The sequence below is a fragment of the Betta splendens genome, chromosome 2 (assembly GCF_900634795.4).
Source record: "Betta splendens chromosome 2, fBetSpl5.4, whole genome shotgun sequence".
In the NCBI taxonomy this organism is placed as follows: domain Eukaryota; kingdom Metazoa; phylum Chordata; class Actinopteri; order Anabantiformes; family Osphronemidae; genus Betta; species Betta splendens.
Genome location: NC_040882.2, coordinates 9,201,708 through 9,223,418, shown reverse-complemented (window position 1 = coordinate 9,223,418; position 21,711 = coordinate 9,201,708). Strand labels below are relative to the sequence as shown.

Below are 21,711 nucleotides of genomic sequence, written 5' to 3'. Positions count from 1 at the left end.
TGGGGGAGGAGAGCGGAGACTTCACTTCAGGTCTGGGGGCCACTGGTTGAACTGGTCTGGTCTGCTTGGCCGCCAGCTTCTTCAGGCTGACGCGCCTCTTCTCGAACATCTCCTCCACGGAGCTCTGCTTCTGGAAAACCCTCTCCACCTGGTCCTGGTGGAGCCCAGAGCCCAGCACAGATTAGGCGGCGCATTCTACACACCTGAGCATCGTTCGAGGCGCTAAAACCCCCCCGGCCGCTGACCCTGAGCTGAGCGCTGAGCACGGCCTCGTACTGGCAGCAGATGGCGCTGCGGTCGGGGAGCGTGTGCTGCGGCGCCGTGTCCAGGTACCGCTCCAGCTCTTGCAGGGCCGCCTCGGCGCCGTCCTGCGACTGACACCTGTCCACCGACTGGCTCGCCAGGAGGAAGATGCCCTCCTCGCACCAGCGCGACGCCTACGGGGGAGCAGACCGGCGTTAACGTCGCCGATGACCTGGAGGAGGGGGACAGGGGAGTCCGCTCGCCTACCGCGTCTAGCGAGTGATGCAGCTCCATCGCTCGCAGCAGGAGGCTCTTCTTGCTCCTCAAGGTGGAGCTGATGTCTTTGCACACGGCCCTCAGCTCGCTGCACTTGGGCCTGATGGAGTCCTCGGCGTAGTGCCCGTTCTCGATCAGCATGTCGCCCTCGCAGGCCAGCGACAGGGCGCCGTCGAGCACCTCCTGCCGAACAAAACATGGGTTAAGTGGGGTTCGTGTGTGTGTGCGTGTCTGTGTGTGCGTGTCTGTGTGTGCGTGTCTTACACAGGCCTTGTCCTCGTGGCCGCTGAGCTCTCGCAGGACGTGCTCGGCGTGGGCGGGGCTCACGCTGACCTCGGAGAAACCGCACAGGCGCTCCGACGTCACGTCCAGCTGGGAACGCACCTGGGGAGCAAGCGCGCGGCGTCACTCACGGTATCCGGATCAGAACCGGGAAAGGCCCGGTTCGAGGCCCCGGACTCACCTCGCGGAAGCGGTGCTCGAAGTGGCGCAGCTGCAAGCAGTGCTCCAGCTTGGTGCGGTGGCGCTGCCAGAAGTCGTCAAACGCCGTCTCGGTTTCATCCAACTGACCCAGGAGTCTGAGAGGAAAAAAGATTAAAAAAAAACAACTTTTTCCATGTATTTATTAACCCTTTAGTCATTTATGCTCGCGTCCACCCCTTCCTTCACTTACCTCTGCACAGTAGCCAAATTCTCCAGCTCATCGTGGGTCATGCAGTAATCAGGGTCCGTCTGTAGAGGCTCATTGATACAGTCCAGCAGGCGCCCCCCCTGAGACTGCGCCACCTGCAGGTCCTCCTGCACACGGAGCAACAGCCTTAGGAGCAGCTGTGAGCGACGGACAGGTCGCGGGTGCAGGAAAGAGCAGCGGACGCCTCACTGACCTTCATCTGGTCCGTCTTCAGCGTGTGCGCGTGCAGCAGGTTGGTGGTGGCCTCGGCGTCGTTGGCCAGCTCCGTGCCGAACGCCTGCAGGGTCTGAGCCGTGGTCTTCACCATCAGAGCGAAGGCCTCAATCGCCTGCACGCGAAGCAGATGGAGGACGAATAAGCTGCAGGAGTGCATATTCTGTGTGTGTGTGTGTGTGTGTGTGTGTGTGTGTGTGTGTGTGTGTGTGTGTGCGCTTACAGTGCGGTGTGAGATCCAGCTGTCATGGTGGTATTCGTGTGTGCCCCCGAGCTCCGTGGTCAGTTGTCCTGGGTCAATGTAAGCATGGAGCTCAGTCACTGAACTCAGCATCACCACCTGAGAACATAAGGATTTAATGATGCCGCACCAGAGGACAAGCGATCTGTGCAATTCATTTGATAAAATCACACAATCATTATGCAGGAGGTGGACGTGCAAACAACCTTCATTTTGAACTCATCCCTGTTGAACTTGAACAGGAAGTCCGACAGAGTCCGCTGGAACAAGGTAGTGGGACGCAGCACGAGAACCAAGTGCAAGTTCCCTGGAAACGAGCCCTGGGACAGGAGAGGAGGGAACGCGTTACTCCAGCTGACGGGCCACCTTTAAAATAAAGCGCCAAAACAGCCACACTCGTTTTCGACACCACTTGGTCGCAGTGAATTTCAGTGTAAAATACACACGTCGCCACATACTTCATCCGTCCCAAGCAGTCACAGGTTATAGACGGTCTAATCTCACAGCGTCGCCAACAGCAGATGTGCCAGTAAATAGAAAAACACAGAAGCAACATTTCACAGCCTGAAGGAAAGATGCACTGAATGAAGCCAGTCGAACGCCCGTCAAGGCTGTTTCAGGCCTTTCTGTCCACAAAGTCTCCCACATTTCACAAGTTGCGGTCATTTAATTTCCAGCGTGTCTTTGGGCGTAACCATCGTTTTCCGTCCGTCCTCCTCCACACTAACACATTACACGCGTTGAATTGTCATTACACAGACTACGGCCCAGGAGGCCACTCCAATGAAAGGCCAGATTGGTTATGGCTCTTCCAAAGCCCCTCGGTGGATTGCTCCCCCCTGTTAGCCATCATCAAGGCTGAACACACACACACACACACACACACACACACACACACACACACAGGAGCTCAGACGTGTGTGACAGGCGCATGAAATAGTTAGCAGCACCGTAACCAAAGCCTGAAATAAGAGTGAGGATGAAGAGATGCTGAACAATTGTTTTGAGCATTTTTAGGGTATTGCTGTTGCTTCCAGATATTTGTGCTTATGACACGTATTGGTTGATATTGATTTTACTGCTCATTAATAGGCAACAACACCCAATGATGGCCAATGATGGCCTCATCACAATATCCTGACGTTCACATGAACCCTGTTAAAATTGCTGTGATTATTATTGTGAAAAACACAATAATAATGCACATGGCTCTCAGTTACGAGCTGGCCTGCACTCGCTCACACACACACACACACACCATGACCCTGAATTACCAGCACGTCGTTGCCATGGAAACCCTCCTCCTTCTGGAAAACGCACGGGGAGAGATGGAGACTGAGTGCATGACGAAATGGAAGGGAGAGTGACGATACAGAGGAGAGAGCGGCAGCGTCGCTCCTTCTGCTTCCTAACGCACACACACACACACACACACACACACACACACAGTGAGTCAGGTCGAAGGAACCTGAGCTCATTGTTCACGGCACCTAATTTTCACACTACATGCTCCTCTGTTGTTCTAATTATAGCACATTCCGCTCACCGATGCAGTGATATGTATATTTAATTTGCAGTTTTCCATTTTATCCAGCTTGTTCTATTCGAGCCACATTAATCAATTTCAATAAACCGTGAAGGGTCTCCTTTTTATTTTATACCTCTGCATTAACATGACAATATGAGCACGGCTCAGCGCACACACACACACACACACACACACTCCACCCAGATAAAAAGCACACATTAATAAATGATAAGGATTAGAATGTGATTTTCTCTTGGTCTGGGTAATTTGTATTCGTTTTATGAGGGAGCTGGGAGGAGAAGCACTCCAGATATGTCCTCTAATGACATCCCCATCACTCTCCTGGGACCTGGACGGCCACCAGCCCTCCACACGCCCAAACCCCCCTCTCTCCACACCCAAGCTTTTTGTTTTTGGACTTGGAACGCATCTTGAGAATTAGGCGATTTGGGCACAGGCAGCCATTTATCTGGGGTTTGGCTGCTCGCAAGGATCGGTCGAAGCCGATTTTTAGACCGGCTGATAGAGCCATCTGTAGCCCGCAGCCATGTTCCTCTACACCACGCTCCAGTGCCCGCATACTTATTACCCTGCATCATTAAGATGGGCTGCAACAGAGCTAGAGGTGCTGCATCGCTATGAGACAAACAGGTCTTTGGACTTTCACTCACAACAAACATGACGGGCGAATCGCTGCTCGCTAACAAGCTTCAAGGTCAAGGAGAGAGGGCAGCTTGGTCCCATGAACAGCCCTGACGTGCACAGCGTTCCTCAGGACTGTGTCGCTGGCTGGCGGCGTCCGACGAGGACGTCTGCACCAGAGGGGATTAAACATGAGAGACCCTCCTCTCACCACCTGCTCTTCATGGCTTCAGGTTAGTTTATAATGACGCCTGCTGCCGCTGTGGATGCACACACTGTCCCTTACGCCTTGTTGTCCCGCTGTTCCTCCTCGTCGCCGGGTTTTTATGCATTTTTCCCCACAACAGACGAGATTCATATGGAGTGTGTGGAAACGGAAGCGAGATGATCAGCGGGAGTGCAGGTAAAAGAAAGGAGCGAGAGAGAGAGAAACTCTGAGATTCACTAGGATTTTACTTTACCTGCTCATAATGGCCATCATGTCGGTCATCATTTGCATAATATTAATATTATAAACAGCCAGACGTTGGTTTAGATGCTGTGATGTGTTACTAATGAATTTTACCTTCTTATTTCTATTGTGTCTGAAACAGATACACCTGCTTCCATCTGTCGTTTACATGGCTTTACACCAATTAAAGCAGAGAGACAGCCAGTAATTAGTTCCTCTTTATCAGTAAAAGCCACCTTACTGATGACACGCAGTCTCTTCAGTCGCTCACTTCTGATTAAAACGGACTCGGTGGAGTTTAACTACTAGAGCAAGGTGCCTCATAATGACCTATGGCCACCGAGGGGATATTTTCTTAGAGGTGCCATGGAAACAAGCCGGGGCCTGATGATAATCAGTGTCCAATTAGCATATATTAGCATGCATCTGCATACATTGAACACGTTAAATGGTGTAATACAGGACGGGCATCTTAGCAACACATGTGGTGCAGCTTCTTCCTTGTGCCGGCACAATCAATTAGGCATGAATCTCAGACCCTTGAAAATTTTTATACTCCTACAGTACATGATAGTGAGGTTGACGTTTTTTTTTAAATAAGAGGGCTTAAGAGAGCACCACCTGCCATGCAGCCGCCACTGCTCCGCCTCCCTGCTGCCTTTATTTCACGCTTTATGGTTTCTCTGGATCCCGTCTTGTCCCGACTTCCTCCCTAGCTCTCAGAGCAGCGCCTCAATTTGTCATCTTAGAAAGGAGCGAAAGTTTCACACCGAGAAATAGGCTAGTAGGCTACTGGCACAGAGACACAAGGCTGATGGCTAAAAAAACAGTTAAATATCGAACGAGGCACTGTGTTTCTGCTTCAGCGGGACGCACACGCAGTGACTCCTACCACCCACTCCAACAAAACACACTATAACTCCCATCCTGCCAGTTACCTCATTGCCATTGCACTACAGACATATAGTAACACACACACACACACACACACACACACACACACACACACACACACTTACTGCGATGCGGAGCAGAGTGGCCCTGACGGCGGCCCATCGGTCCAGTCGTCTGTCGATGACCAGGATGAAACCCACTCCCGACGCTGCAACACTGCAGGAGAGAGGCGCAAACTGTTACAGCTGCAAATCCATGAGTGTCTAGGAAACAGGTCACACTCGGCATTACAGGATACAACGCTAGTGCAACGGGGACCTCCGAGGAGCAGGCGGATGCATAATCCTGCTGGACAGCATGATGCTCATGGGCCCTTTAGCATCCTAAATACCTGATCACTACATTAGGTCCTTTCGCCTCAATGTTCAACTGTGATAACATACTACATTTCCCAGGGATCACCTGGGTCACCTTTCAACATTGATTGTTTGAGTTTTTTAATTTTGTTTGAACTAATAATGAAGTATAATTAATCACAGTCATCATACGAACAGTCACAGTACATACAATAATACAACATCACATGGTTACAGCCATGTGTCAGTGACAACACAAACAAGCAACAATGGGTTAGAGCAGAGGTGGAAACACTGGTGCCTACTGCCTGTATGTCTGTGGCCATTATTTGTCACCGGGGATGATTATGAGAGACCCTTGTGATTGCCATGGCAACCTTGGCTCGTGTGCGCGCTGTGTGTGATTGCATGTGAAAATTTTGCCATTCGTTCCACAGGCTGTGCCATATGTAGCAGCCTCATTAAGCTAATGCCTGTGTCAGCGTATGTGTGTGTGTGCGTGAATGCAGTATTTCCACTTAAGGTCCTTCTGGACAAGCTGACACGCGCACACACACACAGACACACACGACGTCTAAACGCCAGCAAAATGCTGAAATACACATGCACACGGGCCAACACACACACACACACACACTGCTGAGGTCGTCCATCCGGGCTGTTATGAGCCAATTCTCAGCACACAGACACACATAAGGAGACTGAAGGCGCTACCCAGTGGATGCTGCAGCAGTAAATCCTCAGTCCATCTCTGCCGGAAAAAAATATTCAAATCACATGAACCAAGCCGACTGAAACGGGAAAATTGCCGCTATTCCGGGACAAAGAGACTAGAAATCCTTAATATTCCAACGCTGCCATCCATAAATTATTCCAGTCTTCTTTAAATCCCCCTCATTGATTGTTCCCATGCTCGGTTCCTGCGTCTGTGAGCATCTGTTCGCATTCCACAGATACAGAGAGGTGACCGCTCACATCCTCACAGAGCATCTCCCTCCTCCTTTTCCCTTCTCCCTCGGCTCCTCCGCCGCCTGCTGCTGCTGCTGCTGCTTCCCACCCTCAGCCAATTAGAAGCAAGCCCTGTGTCTCGCTGTTCCCACTCGGCCAATCGAAAAGCAAAGTGCAGCCGACTGGCAGCTGAGTGCAAATAGCTGGTGGGGGATAAAAGGGAGGGGAGCCGGAGATACATAAAAGGTGACGAGCCACAAAAAAAAAAAAAAAAAAAGATACACAGAAAGGACGCTATGACACACACACACCTGCATGCAACCACACACTAAGGTAATGGAAATTCTGGTTTGTGTGTGTGCCCGCGCGTGTGTGATGGATATGCACAGCTCAGCAGTAAAGAACGGGTGGAGGTGGAGCCAAAAAGGAAGCAAAAGCACTTCTAATTTTATTCAAATGTAGTAAAATTATCTTTTTTTCTGCCTCTTCATTGTGATCCTCCAGATCTGTTTTCCACAATTGTCCTATTGAACATGTCCATGTCTTCTGCAGCTCTGTCCTTACGGCAGCGCCGTGGCGCTGTGCTGACCCCTGTTGGTCGGTATGTGGTACTACACAACCAATTCGTTTGGCCTAATTCCCCACCCCGTAAAAAGAATGCCTCACGTGTGTGAGTCACTAACCTGGGGATGCTGGTGAGGTAGCTGAGGACACTTTGGATCTCCTCATCATGCAGCTCGCTGAACTCTGGGAACTCTGGGAAGACGATGATGGGGCTGCCATTCATCCCACGGCCGCCTGGAGAGATGGAGGTCAGGAGGCGAGAGGATCATGGACTTGTTAGTGGGATGCCCAAGCAGAGTCACACTCAGGTTTCGCCATATCCCACATGCGTCAAACTCATAAAACACATTTCAGCTTAACTTGCAAGCAGCCAACACAACAAGTTCAAAAGCAGGTTCAGTGAGTCCTGCAATAAACATTGCTGACAAGAAGTCCAGAATGTACAGACTGTCTTTCGTTTGTTGGGTCAAGTTGCAAACCAGGCCCTTGAGGTGATGAATTATGCACAAGGCATCGCTGGGCAGGCACTGTTGTCACGGTAACCCAACACAGGGCCCAGTGTGCATGTGTTCATATGTTTGCTTTACGTTGCTTTGTGTGCAGGCATCTGTGTGCAGAAATGTTAGAACACGTTCCAAAAGCTGTGTGAAGGTCAAGACTTGGTTAACTTAAAGTCAGTGAGTGAGTCTATCTGGTTCAATCTGTTATTAATGAAATGTAGTTTTACAGATTAGAAACTTCCATACAACTGGATCAGGTTCGTTTTCAGCTACACACTACTTGTTTAGATTTTAAATTGAAATTTGTGAAAAAATAGGAGGCACAAAGCAAAAAGCTTCCTCTACAGAGTGCAGTGTATTTATAGGATTTCTTCTTTCCATTCAGAAACAGAGATCTGTCACAAAAGCAAACCGAGGCTTATCTTTCAGGTGAAGCTATTTCTGGAAGCTGGATGACAAATCTGTCACCGATACTACTTAAATTTAGCAACAAAGCCAAAACTAGACTCCAGAAGCATCTAAGAAGAAAAATGAAAAAGCAGAACTGGACAAAACAAAATCCTGATTTTAGCAGATTGAGATAGATTTTAATGTCTTGTGCAATGTGATCATGCATCCTGTTTAAAACCACTAGTCGTAAACTGGCTGACATTTGCTCACATTTTTATAGCTTCTCTAAACTGAGCCACATGTGACATGTGCTGTTTTCTATTACAGGTGAGAACACGGCGATCTTTAAACAGGAACCATGCAGCACCAACACTGCACACGCACAGACACACACACACACACACACACCTGGCAGGATGGCAAACTGCTTCTGGAGTTCCGAGCCGATCTGTGCCGCGCACAGAGGAGCGTCCTCCCTCTGCAGGATGTCATCTAGAGGGGACGACAGGGAGAGGGGTTTGTTAGACAGCGAGCGCAGGAACAGCCCAGAACGCTTCATGTCCGCGTGTGCATGCAATCGGGGCTTGGCGCGGCGACCGGCGCCGTTTCCCGGCAGCGCGGGGGCTCTGGCAGAGAGAGGCGTTCATTAGACGTCCGAGTGCAAAGCAAACAAACTGCTCATATGTTAGAGAGGCAAACGAGGGTCCATCTGGAACCACCGGCGCTGGGCTCGAGCCGGCGGGTGCCAGCATCACTTCGCTTCCAGGATGTTCAACAGCTGCGGCCTTCACACACAGCTGCCCATCCCCTGACCCGTCAGACAGGACGGGGTTTCCTCCACAGCTCCACCTGATGTAGAAACCCGTCAGATTAAGGGCTTAGCTCCACGCTAATGCTACACGCAGTGTGTCAGCATACAGTGCTGTACAGTAGACGGTGACCCATACAGTAGCTCAGACTGTAGCGTGTGTAGCTGTGGTCAGGTACTGAGACGCTCACAGGGGAGTCATGCCAGTAAACGGCCAGGCACGGCTCCAGGCTGCAGGGGATTACGCTGTATCAACATGTCAGGGCAGCGAGTCAGGAAGCAGCCTCCGCGAGCACAGACGCACCATCACTGCATCCTTCATTCTTTACTAACTGGAGTAAGGCCCACACGTGCAGCAGTGTCCGACTCCACTCAATCTACAAGTGTGTGTGTGTGTGTGTGTGTGAGAGAGAGAGAGAATTCCAGATTTGAACTGGACAGCTGTGACCTGGACTTGTTGGCAACTCAGCGAACGATATCAGGCTAAATTGAATGATCACAGATGCTTTGACATTTTCTAAACTGCTGGTGTTGTTTTTGCCTACTGTGCCTACACACACTGTGTGTGTGTGTGTGTGTGTGTGTGTGTGTGTGTGTGTGTGTGTGTGTGTGTGTGTGTGTGTGTGTGTGTGTGTGTGTGTGTGTGTGTGTGTGTGTGTGTGTGTGTGTGTGTGTGTGTGAGTTTCCAGCCAGGAAAATGCCAGGGTGTGTTGGAATAACAGCCGCTCTGTTATTGCTCAGATGGAAAAGAAAGAATGCATTAACATGTGCTTTTGCAGTTTTAATATTTGTGGCATTTTTACACTAACACAAAATGAATAAATGCTCATATTTGCACTTTGCTTTAAAAGAAAAAAGAGGTGAGGCTCCTCAGCATACTGGCCCCTGAGCTGAGATGACCACAACTAAATGAGTCATGTATTAGTTCATCATTACAATAATGATAACTTACTATTAAATCTCTATGGGAAAAAGAACCTCCAGTGGAAAAGCACCAGTGTCATCGTGTTGAAACAAGCCGCACACGGTTTTGTGCACTTTAGGGTGAAATGGTGCAGACATATCAGACATTCAGGCGTCGGGCTCCTTTTCATTGCCGCTGAAACCCTCAAACTCCCGCTTTGTCCTCCGTCGAATGAATGAAATTAAACTATAGCGGCTAGAACCCTCCAAACAACACACACACACACACACACACACACACACACACACACACACACACACACACACACACACACACACACACACACACACACACACACACACACACACACACACACACACACACACACACACACACACACACACACGGGAAGTGGGGCAATGCAGCTAAACACAAATAGTGATTATGTGGGGGCTAGAAAGAATGTCCCCCACCTCTTTGCACCCCTCCCTCCCGAAGCCCCCCCTTCCCCGGTTCATTCATCCTTTTTGTCCAGAGGCTTAGCCGAGGGGCAAAATGACGCAGAACTCGGCAACACTACCACAAACTAAAGTACTGCGCCCTTAAAATCTGCTCTAGGATCAGATTCTGCTGCAGAGAACTAACCCGGCCTGGGGAAAAAGTCCTGGATTCAGAGGTGAAGAGGAGGAGAGGGGAGAATGAGGCGGTCGGAAAAAAAAAAAAAAAAAGTGGAGGTGCCCTCGTCTCAGGAGGATGAAACGGACGACATGCCTACATATTTAATGTGTTGGCCTGGTGCTACTGTAGCTGATACTGCTGCTGGGGGGGGTGGGGGGGGGGTCATCAGCAGCATCACACTGTAATATATGCATCACAGAACACTGTACCTGACTGGCCCTCAGCTTTGACCTGTTCAAAACGTTGAGTTGCCCTAACCCTAGTTTTGTGCGCACGTCCTGTGTCGGCGGCTGTGAACCAGAGGCAACTCCTCAATACACACACAAAATGCAGATGTGGATCTTAATGATCTGTTTGACTTGTCATGGGTATCTGCCGACCAAACCCTCAGGCATCCTTATCTAATTTAAATTTTTATGGTTTATTGACTATGTTCTCCTGTTGCATCAGTCACCAGCTACTTCCTGTAAATTGGCCTCTTCAAAATAAAATTAACAATAAAACTAGCAATAAAACAAACAGGTGATTATGAAGGCAAAGAAACTATTTAAACCACGCACGCACGCACGCACGCACGCACGCACGCACAGGTTTCCAGTTCCAAGCCGCCCGGCAGCTGTTCTCTGCTGGACGGTGGCTGGCAGCACTGGTGGTCCGTGTTTGAAGCTGATGAGCTGTCTGATGTCTGCACGCGAAGCTGAGAAACATGAAGCTGGTCACGGAAGAACCTTATGCTGTCAAATTATATATGAATATTACATCCCTCTGTCTTCTCTATATAAAAATATCACCCTTCCTCTTCCCAAAAAAACTGATGTTGTCTAATAGTAAAGATGTTGGTGTAGGGCACTGGTGAAGTCACTGTAAAACAGCAATAGCCACAACTTGGTGTCAGCGAGACTGATTTACAGCGCACTGGAGCCTTTTCATTTGGTATGCACCAAATGGCACGGACTGAGTGGAACGTAGACAAGGCGGCACTGCAATGGGTGCGTGTGTGTGTGTGTGTGTGGGGGGGGGGGGGGGGGGGGGGGGGGGGGGGTCTGGCGAATGCCAGCAGAGATATGGACAGTTGTGTTTGTGTACGGTGCAAAGCAATGATTTGTTTGTTTGTGTGTGTGTGTGTGTGTGTGTGTGTGTGTGTGTGTGTGTGTGTGTTCTCTATCTCTATTATCTGGCATTAAAGTCCGGGGTTTACCAAATCCCCATCTGTCACTGCTGTGGAGCACATACCACACAACAGGCTGGCAAACACATACAACATTACAGATAACAAGTGGGTCACAGGGCCACAGTGGCCTGGGAGAATGTGTGTGTGTGTGTGTGTGTGTGTGTGTGTGTGTGGTGCCCAGCCAAACCTAAAACCAAATGAGTGTGCGGCAGCAAGAACAAGCAGACAAACACTAAACCTCCTGGGTTCCTGTCAGGCTGCAGCCGTCGGGGGACAGATTATCAATACGCACAACTTCCCTTAATAATCTCTGCAACATCAGCTACACTCGCGTACAGCGAGAGGCCAACAAAGGCTCCGGGCCGGACTCTGGTTGGCAGCGAGCCCCGCTCCACTGAATACACGGTGGCATCATCGGCGCAGCGGAACAACGCGCCACTGTGTGCCGGCAGTCTGCGGCGCCGTCACAACACGCAGACACGCTAGCGGCCGCGCTGAAGTCAGCCCATCACGCAGCACAGCAGCTCCTGCATCTGAAGCATCAGGGCAGTGAACGGATAATGCAACGCCCGAAATAAAACAGAGTCAGCTCAATTCATTGTCATGTTGAGCCAGAAGGTCACGGCTTTTAATTTTGGGGCTGGGACAGACTCCTGACCTCTGACCCCGAGCTGCTGATCTGTGTTGCGAGCAAACCCGACTGCGGAGCATGTAATCATGCTGCTTAAAACCCAGGTCCTGCTGCCTTTGCTCTGCGCCATCAGAGGATAAGTACAGACTGGAAACGCTCAGCGGACAGTAAAACTCAGGATACAGCTGCTGCCGTTTTAGCCGCCCCTGCCCACAGCCACCACTTACTACCAGAACAAAGGGGAGCGCGAAAAGGGAGACGAAACATCGCAGAGGGGGTTAAATGACACAGCGAGGAGGAGGAGGAGGCCAGTTAGTGAAGAATCCAGCAGGACCGTGTTTTTACTCGCCCTCCAAACAAACCAGCAGCTGGAGGAAGAAGCTGGCGATGAGCTCATGCGCTGGAAGCGAGACGTGAAGTCTCATTTGCACCAGATTTATAAGTCGCTCAGCTTGAACGTTTCACCCTAACTCAGGCACGAGCTGCAGTCAGGGTCAGCAGGCAGCGGTCCGGCCTTCAGAAACGGAGCGCGACGAAGGCGCATGCGAATGCAGCCTGCCTCAGGCCAGCGAATACAAGGTTTCAGGATGATTCGGGCTCGGGTGCAAGCTGGTCGTGAGCTGGCTGCATCGTAACCTCATTCACAAGCAGCTGCGTGCGCAAAGAAGTCCAACACCAAGTAAGAGACATACTCTAAACATTACACACAAAATGCAGATGTGGGTCTTTATGATCTGTTTGACTTGTGGTGCGTTTCTGCCGACCCAACCCTCAGGCATTTTATCTAATTTAGCCTTTTACTGTTTATTGACTATGCTCTCCTGTTGCACCAGTCACCAGCTACTTCCTGTAAATTGGCCTCTTCAAAATAAAATTGGCAACAAACCTAGTGAGTGATTATGAAGGCAAAGAAACTATTTAACCCCCCCCCCCACACACACACACGGTTAACTGGGACTTTTCACCTTCTAATCCTAACCTGGCACTGCTCAGAAAGGCTGATGCCTCAGCTCTCGAGCGCTTGTGATCATCTGGGCACTTTAAGCAAACTGCAGTCCATCTGGCAGCGGAGCAAACACGCCGGCAGCCTTTACACAGCAACACGCGGCTCTGAACAAACACAAGAACGCTCCATAAAAATAAAAAAATAGAAAATTAATATCTCTATGGATTATTATTATGCACAGGTTCACCAGAACTGCACGGCGGAGCAAACAGAGATAGAGACTGAATGAGACGAAGCTGGACGGACAAACACACACAAAACTGCCAGTGAAGATCGAGGGGGGAGGAGGAGATGTTGACATTCAAACGCTCAAAAGGGTTTTGTCCCAAACGTTGCTCCAACGAATAAGAGGAAACCCAATGGGTTTAAAGGGACGAGTGTGATTCACATGCTGAGCCTCAACGCACAGTCGCTGCCTCAGGACCACGTTAGACTGGAATATGGAGACGTGTGATGGATGCTGATGCCTCCAGCAGGGAAAGCATCTTTGTGCCATGAGACAAAATCAATGGGGCGACAAACATCAGGTCACTGTCGCTCATTCAGAGCATTCATCCTTATTGCTATAGATCATGTATATATATTGTATGTGCTTCTAACAGTAGACGTTAACTATGTAGCGATGACTTCAGTGTGTTTGTCTGCATGTCTGTCCTGACTATGAACATAAAAGGTTGGTGACTCAATTGCTTTAACAACACACAGTAAATCTACAGTGTGCAAAACAGGTATTTTTAGTTTTTGATATTTTTGATATTACTTTTGCTTGTAGCAATATTTCTTTGCAGTCGTAATGTGGCTCACTTGACCAGAAGCTTTTATACTGTAGCTAGAAGAAGAGACTGGTTTGTGTAACTTCAGCATACAAAGTAAATGAACTTGTTCCACAGGGGAAAAAAAGTCACCCTTTAAATAAATTATCTGAGTACAATGTTACCGGTTTACATTTATACCATAAGAAGGAAACAACGAACACCGAACAGACACTTTGCTCTGGTGGGTTTGTTTGAACAAACTAGTAACTTAACATTTAGAAAAACATGTTTTGTTCCATTTGTTCTGCACCTTTGGAGGAAACAGCAGCATGGAAACAAAGTGGACAGGCAAAAACCCATTAAGCACCTGGTGTCTGTCTGGCTACTGTGAAAACACAGAGCAAGTAATAATAATGGAAATGCTGCATGGGCAAACGCACGCACGCACACACACACACACACGCATGCACATGCACACACACGCATACACACACACAGTACCTGTCATCATCTTCAGCTGCAGCCACAGCCTGGTGATATCGTGGCAGAGTTGAGACACACGGTTCAAAGCCATGGAGCTGCGAGTACATGTATGTCCCCAGTCACACATGTACTCACACACACACACACACACACACACACACACACAGTTACAGCATGTTCACACAGACGCACACGTTCTGTCAGAGAACACCGCGGTGGAAGTTCAGGCCGTCCATCCTGCCGCCGCCGAGGGCTTCAGCCGCTTAGTAGCAGGCTGAGCTGTCACAGCACAGTGCAGCTCACACACACACACCCACACACGCACACACACACCTCCCCACCAGCCACCGAGGAGGAGTCTCACACAGACCCGCCTCCAGCTTCACATTTTACACATGTCTCGCGCACAAAGCAAAACGGGACCTGACAGAAGATGGAAGTCCTGAACAAAACACAGACAGAGCAGCTGAGCTGACTGAACGTTTAACCCAATCACTGCTTTAATATTACGACTTGTCCAATAAAATGCTGGGGAAAAAAAAGTATTCACTGAAATTAGTTTTAATGTTTTTTTCCTCTGAGTTTCCTAAAGCCCATGTTTACATTTTTAAATATTTCATTGACCTTAGCGCATTTCAAAATAATGGACATCGGTTAACATAAACAGTGCATTAGGGGAAACAAAGGAGCCGTTTTATACAGCCTCCCTCACACAGACGCAAACAGGATGCCAATCATGACAGCAGGGGGATCCAGCGTGCCACAGCCAGCAGAGGGAACACGTCGGCCTGGTGAAGATGTGAAAAGCCCTCTAGCAGCTGATTCACCCAGCGCTGCCCCGCTGAGGAACCCAGCGTTTTTCCCCTGCCCTTCTGCTGCTAGCCCTCAGGGACATCAAGCAGAAACACGGCAGCCCCTCACATCCCTGAACCCGACCAACGGCAGAAATGACCACGCGCAGGCAGCACAGAGCAGGTTTACACCACAGTGAGGAGGAAACGGATCACGGAGCCAGTAAGAAAGAGCAAAACTGAACTGAAGAAGAAACTGGGAAGAACTATATTCAAAAAGAAAGAAAGGGAATAATGCTCACATGCAACGACTGAGGGGGGAGGTAAAAAGAACCTGAGATTAGGCCCAAGGAGATGAAGGACAATGCTGCTGTCAGATTAAGGCTGAAAGATAATTCATCAGTCAAATCTGAGATTATTGCTTCCTTACAAATAGTCCTCATTCCAGTTCTACACACACACACACACACACACACACACACACACACACACACACACACACACACACACACACACACACACACACACACACACACACACACACACACACACACACACCAGATGCAGACGATACAGCACGTTGGCCGTGGCACAGGAAAAGGCAGAGGCTTCATAATGGGACACTTCCCGTCTCTGGGGATTTATCCTTCAAAAGCTCAGAGGGCGACTCGCTTCACCCCAATTCACCCCAAACGTCTCCACCGCAGCAGTGGCATGAACGCGCCTCCATGCATCTCCTCTGAGACGCATCATGTGTTCGATAGGATGCAGAGCAGACGGGTTTGTGCTCGTACGAGGGATGTGGAGCAGACCACAGCTGGATTATTTATACAAGACACGGCCCTGCAGAGGCCTCCAGCCCCCGGGACGGAAACGCTACCGGCCTCCTGCAGAATAAACAGGAAGGCACGAGTTGAGAAGTGGCTCAAGATGAAAGAAGCAGCAGGTGATAAAATAGAGAACAACCAAAAAAAGTGTCAACAGAACAAGTTTAGATAAAAAAAAAACTAAAAAAAAAAAAAACCTAGATTCCTTTTATAATCCACTACAACACATTCAGTACAGGCAGGATGCTCTGATGACATCATGGCTTAAAGCCTGCATTAGAGACACATTGATCAGATTCCTATTGTATAAAAACTTGACTGGATGAGAAAACTCACTTTTAAATATTAGTCATTTACAGTTAACCAGTTACGAGGCGGCGCTAACAGCACTTAGCAACACTAGAGACACAACACTACAATAACTATAACCAGTGGCTGTCGACAGCTTCAATGACTCACTGTTTGCTTTGCATCGACCCGTCCCGCGCTGCAAGCAAGTCTTTATAATGTTGCTCCACATCACCGCGAGCTGCTCATTCGCTCCGACTCTATTCGGCACTTTAAGCCTTTTGCTGCTATTTTTGTATCTTGTTAACTTTGTTTCATGCAGCTTTCCTTTATCTTTTAGATCCCTGTGCCGAGGGACTGAAACATTTACAGAAGTGCTTATTAAATGGATGTCCCTGTAATGAATTTGCAGCTGGATTCTGAAGTCACTCACTGATAAATTTTACACTTTTCTGACTAAAACTATAGATTAAAGTTAAACCCGCAAATATTTGTGACCAGCAATAGGAACAATGGACAAAAAAAATCTTTTCTTAGAAGGAGAAAGACGAATATTCCTGGAATTATGGTTTAAATGAAGGGAAATCATGAGATTAATAATGAAAGAGGATGTTTTGCCACAGAGGGGGAAGACTATCATCGGTCACGTTGGATCAGCACTCAGGAAAACAGCGGGGGAAGTTCCACAGATGACTGCTGACCATCACAGTCCAGGCTGATTCCCAGTCATGAAGAAACAGCAAAATGGAAGAAAAACGCGGCACACGGCGCTAAAAATACTCCTCCAGCGTCTAAATACAGACCAAAGCCCACGGGTACGAAGCTAAATAATCTGTGACAGGTGTGAAGACGTAAGCGAAGGCTGCGCAGACACATGATGAGCGCTGCACAAACACCCAGCGGCTTCGCGTTGACACACACACACACACACACACACACACACACACACACACACACACACACACACACACACACACACACACACACACACACACACACACACACACACACACACACACACACACACACACACACACACACACACACACACACACAGATCACCTTACAGAAACACCTTGAGTAAACAAGGATGTAGTGGAAAACTGTATTGCTGCGTTCCCAGATGCCCTTTGGCCTCATGCAGCAACTTTGACACCTGCATTTATAGTGTAAGAAGCATAAAATCAAGTCAAACAGCAGCTTCAACCATTTGATTCACTGAACATGTCTGGGTTCACACGGCCACAGCTTGATGAGGACCGGGTTGTTTCAAACCCTGTGCAAAACAAGCATGTGATCGTCCCGCACGCAGCCAAAATGCTTGTGATCAGCATGAGGCCCCGTCAAACGGGCAGAGGAGGCAAACAAGCGCTCCCAAATACAAATGCACCGAAGCAGCAAAGGAGCTGCCATCAATTTCACCGCGCTCACGGACCCGACGCGACACGACACGACACACCCTGGAGACTCACCCAGCCGCTGGCAGCACCTGCTGTATCTGTAGTAGCTCTCCATCTCCCCCAGGGAGATGCACACGAACCTGCCGCCTCCAGGCTCCTGCATGTCCTCCGTCTCCTCCACTCCCCTCACCACCTCCATCTCCACCGCTCAAGAGGAGCCTGCTGCTCGTCTCATCCTGCTCTCTGCATCTCTATTTACAAACCCGCCCTGTCTGTCTCTGCCTTCACACACACACACGCACACACACACACACGCACACACACACACACACACACACACACACACACACGCACACGCACACGCACACACACACACCTGTCAAAGTTTCTGGAGTGATTACGCCACTTCTCCTCAGCTCCTCCCCCTCGCTGTAGAAATCTGTGTACCTACACCTGCCTGACGGAGGATAAGCCTCTACGGTGATGACAGCGGATTCCACTGATCTGACCACGCTTCTAGAAAACAAGCCGCCGTCGGCATGTAAATAATCCCATGCACTTCTGCAGAAGCCACACACACACACACACACACACACACTGACCAGTTTATCAGGAACACCTGTGCAGTTCAAACCAACTCTACCCCTCAGGTGGACCTAACAAAGCGGCCAATGAACGAGAGTCTATGAGCATGAGCTTAAAATATAGGATATAAAATTGCCAGATTTAAAATCCTTTCAAATTAAAACTACTATTTTGAAACTGAAGCACATGCTCCTCATTAGCGGCACGGTTCCCTCAATACAGATTTACCCTCTGTATTTATAGCATTACCGCCACTTACTTTACTTCTGGCTGCTCCCGGTGCTGCTGCCGTGCAGACCAGCGACGCAGCCGTGGGCCTGTTTGCACCACTGCAGATAACACGGGCGACGTGGCTGCAGCCGCGGCTATCAACTCTTGGTTCCGGTTTAAATGAATCAGCTGCATTTGACAGATTAATGCACACGGGCCCGGAGGATTTCCTTTGTTTGCACAGAGAGTCCAAATCTACCTGCCATCTAATGTCCACAGTGCACGTGGGCTGACGGGTCCGGGTTTGTGCCGCGTGACAGACTCGCACGTGCGCAAATATTGATCAGGCCGCGTCGCTCCACCGAACGCGGGGTCATCAATAATGGTGTTTCTTTAACCGCCCAAACGTGACCCGACTCTGACCTGAGCGTCCACCTGCTTCCTCCTTGTACTGGAGTAAGGCGTCGGAGAGGGCACTCACCCGGGCTCCTGGTTTGGGTGTGTTTGTGGCGACGGCGCCGTCGTGCTGGTTCGCGGCCACAGCAGCAGCTGGCGGACATGTTCAACAGGGACGCGGGTGCGAGAGAGCGCTCTGCGTCCGTCCGGTGACAGAGACGTGGTTCAAGTTATCAATTAGCCACTCACGGGGTTAACGTTATGTAATCAGTCACCGGGGTCAAGGTACTAGAGCTTAAAGAGAGCTGGAACCCAAAGCACAGTGCACTGAGGGTCACTATGAACAAAGAACACAACGGAACAAAGGAGATCATTTGCCAGTATATTAAATGACCCAGATTTGGGGTTTAGTTATTAATGGATCCCTGCAGTGATCTTCACTTTGCTCACACTGCCTTTAAACATTCCTCAACTGCAACCCTCCAGGTGATGTCACCTGCAGGTTGCTTTCAGCTCATCCGACGTCACCCGGAATTCGTCCCAATGACAAAATCGTGACGTCAAACTCCTGATGGTGACCCACTCGTCTTCTAGAAGCAGGGACTCATTTAACCAGAGAGGGAAGCTAATTCATGGGGAAGCTTAGAACATGAATATGCTGCTCAAACTAGAATCACAGGAAGTAAAAAGGGGAACTGAAATTAAATCACTGTTGGTGTTGTTGTTTAAATCCTGTAAAAGACACGAAACCTGATTCAAGCTCTGCTAACGCACCTCCGTTTGAGGCCAAACGGGTCCGGATCCAAGTCGACCTAAACTTCTGCAGACATCAGCACAGAACCAAAACAGCAGGAATCTCCCTGTGGCGATGGGAAATCCTGCCGGTCGTCCCGTGACACTGATGCAAATCACACACAGCAACCGGACCCCGACACGTCCTTCCCATCCACTAACCTCTTCTCCAGCTGCTGCTGCTGCTGCTGCTGCTGCAGCGGGCCTGTTGGACCAGCGCACCCACAGACACCAACACACCGCGGAGCAGGTGATTCAGCAGCTCGCGGCTCTCGTGGATTGACTCCAGAAGGGACATAGTGGCGTCGGGGGCCGAGCTCGGTCGCGGGGGATCCGCTCGGCGCCGCCGCTGCCTCGGATGATGAGGCTCCTGCGTTTGCTCTGGTGAACGGTTTATCTCGCTTCATGTCTGCTCTGTGCTTATCACAGGAAGAGAGGGTGGAGGGTGGGCTGTGACACAAGCTAACTGTTCTTCAAAGTCATTATAGGTCAGGGCCAGAAAGCAGCAGCTTATAAAAACCAAAGACTGACTGATGATCGAATACAAGAAATCTGATGCATCCTGTTTGTTTATTAATTATTATAAAATATGCAGCCCAGCTGAGGAGCTTCCCATCGGAGCACCGGCAATGAGACGCTAAATCTAATTACAGTGGTGCCACACATGGACCTGGAGAATCCTAATGTCATCTGCTTTATCATCACACAATCGCTGGGACGCTCCCTCATCAAACTTGAAATGGAGGCGCGCTGAAGTCGTCACGCACCTCCAGTTATCTGGAATTCTGCGTTATTAGATTTATCGTGACAAGTGAAAATGTGTGGCCTCCTTCCCTGAAACGGACAAACTGAGCGTTCTATGAATAGGCTGAATTATTCAGCCCTTTCTTCCAGCTTTGTGCTTCAATAGAAAGTAAAACTATTACATTTCAACCTGAAGGCACAAAGTGACACACAAAGCTCTAGTGTTGCTTTTTGCAACATTTTACTCCTTCATCTCTTTATCGCCCCACGTTTGTTTATCGTTATGATTTTCCTCATCACGTGGCTCTTTTTAAAATTGCCTGTGGTCGTCTGCTCGTTTATGGCGCTTCCGGGACATTTTGCGATCTATTTGGCGTCTGTGTGTAACTTTCAAATAAAGCATCTCATCACTCCTTCACATTAAAACAAACTATTCTATGCATATGACACAGACGGATGAAGCAGCCTGACAAAAGATGGCTGTAAATAGCAGCTCACGAACACATGCTGGTGTTAAACCAGCAGACAGACGGCGCAGGACCCCCTACCGCTGTTAGCAGGCGGCCCCTCCGGCGTCTGCTCCAGGTCGACTGCCGACTGCTCTTCTCCCATCCTTCCCGCAGACGCTCAGCAGACTCTCCTCGGCTCCTGGGAGAACACGCACGCTGCACATTTAAAAGGTCGCTCGCTCGCTCTGCGGTGGTGAAGCCGGAACGACTGGGCTGCAGGACCTCAGCGGCAATAATGAGAACAGAAACAAACCGATGCACAGGTCATTTATTTGGTCAGCAGTGTGTGAGAGAGGGAGGGAGGAAGACCAACACACACAGGACAGTGCGTTTCACAGTTGTGTAACACAACAACATCTGTGACTCCACTCCGAACCTCGAGTGTTAACAACATGATTGTTTTATCTGTTGTGTTTATCTCCGTAGCAGCTGATTATTTGGGAGTGCGAGCTTAAAGTAAGCCAGAAGTTTAAAAAACATGACAAAATGATCACATTGTGTTATCAGTTGTCAAATGTGTGTATTATTACTGTCAGTCAAATGCAAAATCAAAATCTGATCCACATGGAGTCATTTGAGCCGTTTGGTCGCATATAATGAGGATGTGGATGAGAACCTGATCTGGTCTAATGACACGTCTGATGATTCCTTGGACGACAATCAAACCAACTTCGTCACATTTCCAGCGAGCGGCGTCCACACGCGGACAGTGCTCCCTTTCATCGCTTTGACAATAGCGCCGCATGCCCTTGGTCATACGGACCCGGATCTTGTGACGTGGTTAATATGCCGGGCT

General features: G+C 49.4%; 1 protein-coding gene across 9 annotated transcripts in view; it reads right to left on the bottom strand.

Annotated features, from left to right (window-relative positions):
• mcf2la (mcf.2 cell line derived transforming sequence-like a) overlaps positions 1 to 21,137 on the bottom strand; it is a 28,909-nt gene extending 7,772 nt beyond the window's left edge. Inside the window, exons 1-13 of one of the 9 annotated variants that reach the window (XM_029167692.3) lie at positions 20,955 to 21,137; positions 8,346 to 8,429; positions 7,167 to 7,281; positions 5,305 to 5,395; positions 1,871 to 1,984; positions 1,647 to 1,763; positions 1,404 to 1,538; positions 1,193 to 1,317; positions 983 to 1,097; positions 784 to 903; positions 511 to 702; positions 246 to 437; positions 1 to 154 (exon numbers count right to left, since the gene is read on the bottom strand). In XM_029167692.3, the coding sequence (XP_029023525.1) occupies positions 1 to 154; positions 246 to 437; positions 511 to 702; positions 784 to 903; positions 983 to 1,097; positions 1,193 to 1,317; positions 1,404 to 1,538; positions 1,647 to 1,763; positions 1,871 to 1,984; positions 5,305 to 5,395; positions 7,167 to 7,281; positions 8,346 to 8,429; positions 20,955 to 21,018 (1,618 nt within the window). In that variant the 5' untranslated portion in view covers positions 21,019 to 21,137. Of the gene's footprint in view, positions 155 to 245; positions 438 to 510; positions 703 to 783; positions 904 to 982; positions 1,098 to 1,192; positions 1,318 to 1,403; positions 1,539 to 1,646; positions 1,764 to 1,870; positions 1,985 to 5,304; positions 5,396 to 6,249; positions 6,740 to 7,166; positions 7,282 to 8,345; positions 8,430 to 14,391; positions 14,620 to 17,751; positions 17,894 to 18,955; positions 19,045 to 19,824; positions 20,016 to 20,954 lie in introns of those variants that run through there. The other 8 variants (XM_055506966.1, XM_029167702.3, XM_029167656.3 and 5 more) reach the window with 8 other exon arrangements.
• Between the last annotated feature and the right edge of the window lie 574 nt (positions 21,138 to 21,711).